The sequence below is a fragment of the Camellia sinensis genome, chromosome 1 (assembly GCF_055761805.1).
Source record: "Camellia sinensis isolate YWXY chromosome 1, ASM5576180v1, whole genome shotgun sequence".
Classification (NCBI taxonomy): domain Eukaryota; kingdom Viridiplantae; phylum Streptophyta; class Magnoliopsida; order Ericales; family Theaceae; genus Camellia; species Camellia sinensis.
The window spans coordinates 29,022,085-29,029,666 of record NC_138961.1 but is presented as its reverse complement, the minus strand read 5'-3'; the positions used below and the strand labels follow the sequence as shown (position 1 = coordinate 29,029,666).

The window sequence follows — 7,582 nt, the reverse complement described above, 5'->3', positions numbered from 1 at the left end:
AATATCTCATAATCATTTTTTTGATTTTTTTAATTTTAAACAATTAAAAAAAATTTCATTGGCTAGCTTTTATTTAACTTTTATTTTACAATCTCATATAGTTTTTATTGTAAAAATAATTTTGTATGAGATTTTGAAACTCTCATAATATTTTATTTAAAAATAATTACAATCCCACATCGAGGGAAAAAAAAAGAGAGTTGTTTCACTTATATAAAGTATTACAATCACACATCGAGAAAAGAAATAAAAAGTGAGTTATTTCACTTATATAAAATGAATCTTATAAAGCGAGTTTTAAGGGAGAAGCCTTAAAAAAGGTTCAAACTCTCATTCTAAAATTATTGAATTTTCTTAATTTTAAACAATTAAGAAAATCTCCATTAGTTAGCTTATATTTAACTTTTATTTTACAATTCTACATCGGGAAAAGAAGGAAAAAGTGAATTGTTTCACTTAGATAAAGTGGAGTATACTCCAATTTATATAAGCAAAATGAGATTTTTAGCGAAAAGCGTTATGATTAATATCTCATACTAATTTTTTTGATTTTTTTAATTTTAAACAATTAAGAAAATTTCGATTAACTAACTTCCATTTAATTTTTATTTTACATTATATAAAAAAAATTAATATAGTTATCATGTTTTTATTAAATAATATATTATTTTATCTTGTGTGTAGCATGGATAGTATGTTAATTTTTATTATTTAAATATAAGTCCGATAGTTTAAATGGATGGATTAGCTTCTCTTAATTTGATCTGTAAGAGTGGATCCTAACCTAAGAAGTGTTTTAAGAAGATAGTTAAAAAGTACTTTTTAACTTTTTTATATGAGAGAAAGAAGTGGGTTAAAAGCTGAAAAGTGGCTTTTAACCGACTTCACAAAACACCCCTACGAGCATCAGTATCAGGCTCTTCAAAATTTTAATCAAATTATAACTTAAAAAGTCATTTTTCTATTTTAGCTAATCGCCACTGTATCAAACGTTCTATTTTAACTTAATCCTATTAAAATATTTGTTATTTGTTTTTTATAATTAAATTGATGAGCTATTAACTAAACAATAAAACTGGAGAAAATGAAGAAAAAAAAAATTGCCATTGACTAGTTGACCGGTTAGACATCTGAGCGGATTTCATCAGAGGAGTTATTGTAGTAAATTTAAAAAAAAAATTAATTTAAAATTTTTTTATTAAGACTGATAGAAAAAAAATTTAATGATTTATTAGTTATATTTTAATTTTTTATCATTTTAAAGATACTGATGATGCTCTAAGATGCTGCCTGCCTTGGGGTGCCGTGGACACGAAGATAAAATAATAAAAAATGGGACGGTCGGTGCATGCAAATTGGAATTTGACTACTGCAGGTGGCAGGTAGAGGATGAAGGAGAAACCGATATCCAAACACGCGCTCACTTCCCATCCATCTCCTCTATAAAATAATCCTCCAAAGCAGACTCACTTTACAGACAACTCGACGAACCCTCAATCTTGGTCTCGCTCACTGTATTCCAGGTATCTTACTCTCCCTCTCGCTTTCCCTTTCCCTTTCCCTTTCCCTTTCATCCAATCTCTGATTCTAAATCCCCAATCTCATATGGGTTTATGTTTATTAGTGTATTTGTATGCATTTGATCACATATGCTTGTATGTTTACTATTATTATATAAAATGCGCAACTCACAAATTTGAATCTTTGTCTCAATCTTGGCCTACCCAGATCGAAGAATTCCACGTTATACCTACCTAGGTCTCACTCACTGAATTCCAAGTCTCTTACTCTCCCTCTCATCCAATCTCTGATTCTAAATCCCCAATCTCGTATGGGTTTATGTTTATTAGTGTATTTGTATGCATTTGTTCACACATGCTTGTATGTTTACTATTATTTTATAAAATGCACAACTAAAAAAATTGAACATTTGTCACTCCATTTTGTTTTCCAAGAATTCCCATAAAAATTTTAAGTGCTAAAACTCCAATTAAACGATTTTTAAATTTAACCCACTTTCCTCATTCATCAAACCATCCAAAATTTTAGATCTATTGCGTTTTTACCCACTGTTGATTTATATATATGTATGCATTTTTTTTTTTTTTTTTGGGTTGTGTCTGTATTATATTTGTCCATGTATATGTTTCTGTGAAACCCAGGTCTCATATGTATGAATTATGTTTGTATCACTTTGAGAATAGAGATTTGGGTGTATTTTTGGTGTTTTTACTGCAAGCTCATGAATAGAAAGGAAACTACTCCAATGCTTTGTTCTATAATATATTTGGAAGTTTTTACATTTGATCATCAATTTTTTGTCATTATTTTGTGTGACCACCATGTTCATAGTTTGTTTCTTGTTTTGGAAAAACAGTAATGAAAGAAAAAAATGAATGCAAATAATATCTTCCATTGTATCCACCCTTTATATAAAGGGGAAAAAATCGGTGATATACATAGCATGAATCATATAGAATACTCGAAAGATTTTACCCCTGTTCAGAAACTAACGGCCCCCAATATTCCTGCCTTTTAGATTTTGTGAACTAAGAAATCTAGGGCTAGAATTTGTTTAAATTCCTTGCAAACATGCTATCATCATGATTTGATTAACCGTTGTGCTTATTTAATTATGAGATTATTTTAATTTCATTGGTAATTAGACTTGTTAACTCTATGCCATAGATGAAATACATTGCATCATAATTTTATATTTTGGTAAGTGAGAATTTCTTAAAAAAGGATATAGATTAAAGCTAAAGAATTGTGAGATGGAAATTTATTTTATAGTTGTTTTTGTTGATGTTGTGGCTTCTTGTTGCTATTCCACAGTAAGTTAATTTTGACAAATTTGCACTTTTAACACCAAATTATGTTATAATGGTATAGAGTTAAAGTGAAAAAAAAAGAGGCCAAAATCATGTGTGGCCATTTTATTGTAGAGTGAAATTATTCAAATAGCATATAGATAATTAAAATGTGTAGAGATATCTTCTTGGCTAGCTTTGTCTCAATAATCCTTACTCTTTTTGCCAACAGCAACCGTTTTCCTAAAGAGGAGGTTAATTTTGACTGGCATTTTGAATAGCCGGCACAATGGTTGTTCAGAAGACTGGTATCCTCGAGATTTATTACTGTCCCTGCAAGGGCTGCGACAAAATTTTGGTTGAACTGGGAAAATTTCTTGAAGTGCAGCAAATAGACAGAGATGCAGAAAAACACAAGGCATCCATTTTAGTTACTGGAGATCCGTACAAAGTCACTAAGGCGCTTAGAAAGTATGGCAAAAGGTTTGAGTACTTTGAGCCAGCCATGAACAACCAAGAAATGCAAATTGTATTACCACCAAACCCAGTTCCAGGAATTCTTGACCCACATATGGAAGCTCCGAATTCTGGTGTCCTTAAGATGAACTCCTGTCCCTGCATAGGGTGCGATGAAATTTTGGTGGAATTGGAAAAATTTCATGGAGTGCAACGAATAGATAGAGACGCTGAATCACACAAGGTGTCGATTTTTATTACTGGAGATCCATATAGAGTCACTAAGGTGCTTAAAAACCATGACAAAAAGTTTGAGTACTTTGAGAAAAGCCCACCCATGAACAACCAGAAAATGCGACTTGTGATACCACCAAAACCATTTCAAGTGGTAGCACAGCCACCAGGTAACGTCAAATTATCTATTTTGGTGATTGCACTTACAAACTTTATGAAAGAGGCTAACTTTGGAATGTTGTGTATGCATTAATTTTGTTGATTAGGTTATGGATTTACTGGGATCCCCCTTGAAGATCTTGAAATTGATGAAACGATTGTGAAGAAGACTAGAGTTTGCTGCCCAAAGTGCAACCATGAGCTTGAGCTGAAAGGGTATAACAAACGGTTTGCATGCGATGGATGCAAGGAGGACGGGTTTGGACCAAGATACAGATGTAAGGACTGTGACTATAGCCTACACGAGGAGTGCGCGTCTCCTAAACCTACCATTTCGCCTGACTTTCTCCAAGAATCTGCCTTTGAATTCTGTCATCAACCATGCTCAACATGTGCAAGGTACTGTTGGAATTTTGCACAAGCTTTAATACCAACTTAAAATATGATTTTGGAGATTTCGTTCTCTCGTCTTTTAGGGCTTTCTCTTTTACACATTTTTTGGGTTTGGAACTTTTCCCTTTTTTAATTTTATTTATTTCTTTTATGCTTTTTTCTTTTAGGTAGTTATTCTTTTATGCTTATACAACTAAACTTAATTGAAGACATGAACTCAGATAATTCTAGATTCAATTCACATTGCTAATCATTCTAGGAACTTTATGAGATCTTGACTCGCCTATATTATACTTACCAATACATTATAGCATATCTTCCACATGATTCTAGGGTTCTTAGATATTTTGTAAATCTCAATTTACTTTTTTTTCTACAGGCCCTGCTATGCATGTGGGAAGGCTATACGTGGCTATTTCTATCGTTGCAAATCAAAAGAGCTAGATTTACACCCGTATTGTAGCAACCTCAAACGCAATTTATATGGCATGGATTTTGTTCATCGTGACAAGGAGATCTCATCATCATCGAAGTGCGTGTGCTGTGAGAAGAAAATGCGTTGGGGTACAAAAACAAAAAATTCGGGTAGTTGCTCTTATATTTCTACATGTAAGAAGTATCATTTTCATGTGTATTGCATAACTGAAATGCTGCACGAAGCTTGGAAGGAAGGTGTTATCAATGTCAGTACCGATGAGCTGTCTATGCCAGCAGAAAAAATGGATTTGCAGCTTAGAAAGCCTAATAACTCAAATAGAAGTGGTGGGAGATTTGGTGAGATTTTGAAGACGTTAAGCACATTCCTTGGGACAATAATTGGTATTCTTTTGGGGGATCCAACTGGAGCTTTCGTGCCTGTGCTTATTGAATTTTTCTTGAACACGCTCCCAAAGTTACTCTCAAAGTAGAACGAATATGGTTCTGGTTTGTATTGCTTGCTGGGTAAAGGTGTGTAGGGGTTGAATAGTTATAGTTGTTCCAATTTTTGATTTCATCTCTTGTATTGAATTTTAGAGTTGTGCAGTCTGTTTTTGTTTCCTTTCTTGGGAAAGGTCATGCTCCTAGGATAGTTTTTTACTTGGGAGAAGATTCTTGTATTCCCTTCTTTTGAAGCATTGTTTTATTAATTTTTTGAGTGTAAAAAAAGAAGAAGAAGCTTGTGCTTGCTATTGTTTCCTTACATAAGCATTGTGAGTTCTTTTTTTAATCCCTCAGTAATTGTGAACTCGAGTCTTATTTACCTTTTTGTGCTTTAAGCTGTATGGTGACATTATTTTATCCATTATAGAAGTGTTTGAGAAGATAGTCGGATTAAAATAGTTTATTAAAAAAAAAAATAGGTTAAATATTTAATAAGACAAAATATCACATTAAATTTATGATCATTTTATTTTATTTTTCTCAAAACTATTAAATCAATACAAAAAAGTCAACTAACCTCTCAAAATAATTTTTTTAATAAGGTTAAAATAGTCAAAAAAAAAAAACTAAACTAAATAGTCGACTTTCTAATTCTTATGTCATATTCATTTTCTCAATCTCATTTGAAGATTAGTGTTTTAAATCTATCCACACCAATAGGGTGTAAATCTGGTCCGGCCCAGCCCATGTCGGGCCTCGCGAGGTCCCGTCAAAATTCAGGTCAGGCCGAACCAACGCACGGGCTAAAAAACTAGGCCTAGCCCCAAGCCCAGCCCTAGGCCCAGTGGGTATTCGGGCCTCGGACTTGGGCAGGCTAACCATTTTTTAAAAAAAAATTTCTATCAAAATTTTATTATTTTTCGCTAAAAAAGGCATTAGGCCTCGGCACGGCCTTGAGCGAGCCTTAAGCGGGCTGATGGGCCGGGCTTCAAAATGATGGCCTAGGCCCAGACCCAAGGGTTCGGTCTATGCTTGGGCTCGGGTCCAAATGAGCCGGGCCCATCCCGAGCCGCAGGCGGGCTTTAGGCGGCCCATGGGCTGCAAACCATTTTCACACTCCTACACACCAACGTGTGATGTATTTGTTGGGATAACGATCAGATTGTTTGGTTTCAATTTTCAGGATTCACTTTTAGAAAAATGAAATTTTTTGCTTTATATATATATATATATATATTTTTTCACTGATTTTTTTAATATACTAAGCGATTTTTTTAATTTTTAAATACACCTAATATAAATATACTTAAAAAATATAATACTTGTAAAAAAATCTCTAGAAAATTCACTAAATATAAAAAATATAAAAAATACAAGAATTCAGTACAATTTTCGTATTTTTGTATACTTATTGATTTTTTAAAATATTTACTTTTTACGTACATCTAAATAAGGTTCATTTAAAAAAGTAAAAACACTACTTAAAATTTTAAAAATATTCACTAAAAATAAAAAATTAAAAAATTCAATTTCTAAAAAATTAAAACAAAACATACTAAATACTTTTCTCTCTTAATCTGAGATTTTCTTTGTATGATTTATATGTTATATTTAATCATTGTTATTATAAATTATAATTCATTAATTTCATTATCATATACAATATCATTGTTTGACACCAGGTCAAGCTCAATAATGAGATAGTTTGAACCCGGAAGTAAAATGCACAATGTCCATATTAGACCAACCCATCCAGGTCTTGTTTGGGATAAATTAAAAGAAAAGTTAAAAAGTTAAAAAATTATTAAAAAAATTAAAAAAATTTATACTATTTAAGGATAGCTTGTAAGAGAAGTCACTAGGGCAAAATTATTATTTTGTTCTTTGAATTTAACTATCTAAAAAGTTAAAAGTCAAAAGGGTAAAATTGTCGTTTTGATTTTACTACAATATTTTATTATACATCTTTTCGTAAAAAATTAAAAAGTTATCTCAAACATACATTTTTTTTTATCTACTTTTTTTAAAAAAAAGTCAAAAAGTACACTTATGTAACACATCCCAAACAACTAGTGAATTTTATACCAACTAATTGCAAGCTATTGAAGTTTATGAGATCAACATTGTTTCAACATTCCATATCTTTCTACATTATTATAAAATAAGGAAATGGTTAAGGATTTATTAGCCTCTATAGCGGTTTCTATCCACATCCTTTTTTTTTTTTTTTTTAGATAGTGTATGAATAAACAGAAACTACAGACGAAAAGACCAAAAGAAAAATAAACAGGGGAGTCATGAGCCAGTAACATCAAGATGAACAGCCGAAGCAACCGAAGTCGGAACCTCTTCCATCCAAACACGCAACCCCGGAGAGAAGATAGCCAATCTAGCCAACCGGTGAGCAACCGCATTACCAGTACGGCGAACATGGCTTACCATAAAGGAATGAAAGGAGGACGACACTTGACGAGCTTCCATAATCAGGGGACCAAACCCAGCAAGCTCAAAATCAGCACAATTGGCAGCCATGAAAGCATTAACCACAGTCAAAGAGTCCCCCTCCAAGTGTACATCTGCAAAACCAAGCTCGCAAGCAAACCGAACAGCGCGTAAAGCTGCCTCCGCTTCCACAAAATCTACATCCAAAATTTCGCCCGCCTGTTCAG

At 32.6% G+C, this 7,582-nt stretch overlaps 1 protein-coding gene across 1 annotated transcript; it reads left to right on the top strand.

The window, feature by feature from the left end:
- Positions 1-1,237: 1,237 nt before the first annotated feature.
- On the top strand, positions 1,238-5,232 carry LOC114314382 (uncharacterized). The gene is made up of 4 exons (XM_082875265.1): positions 1,238-1,523; positions 3,043-3,670; positions 3,767-4,058; positions 4,432-5,232. Exons 2-4 carry the CDS (start codon positions 3,100-3,102, stop codon positions 4,958-4,960), a joined length of 1,392 nt encoding a protein of 463 aa, XP_082731391.1. The 5' UTR covers positions 1,238-1,523; positions 3,043-3,099; the 3' UTR covers positions 4,961-5,232.
- The last annotated feature ends 2,350 nt before the right edge of the window (positions 5,233-7,582 follow it).

Bases quoted from the DNA above. Each gene is read 5' to 3' on its own strand.
- LOC114314382 (XM_082875265.1), top strand. From the start codon at position 3,100: ATGGTTGTTCAGAAGACTGGTATCCTCGAGATTTATTACTGTCCCTGC. The intron at 3,671-3,766 runs GTAACGTCAAAT...TTTGTTGATTAG, and splicing joins AGTGGTAGCACAGCCACCAG to GTTATGGATTTACTGGGATC. The intron at 4,059-4,431 runs GTACTGTTGGAA...TTTTTTCTACAG, and splicing joins CCATGCTCAACATGTGCAAG to GCCCTGCTATGCATGTGGGA.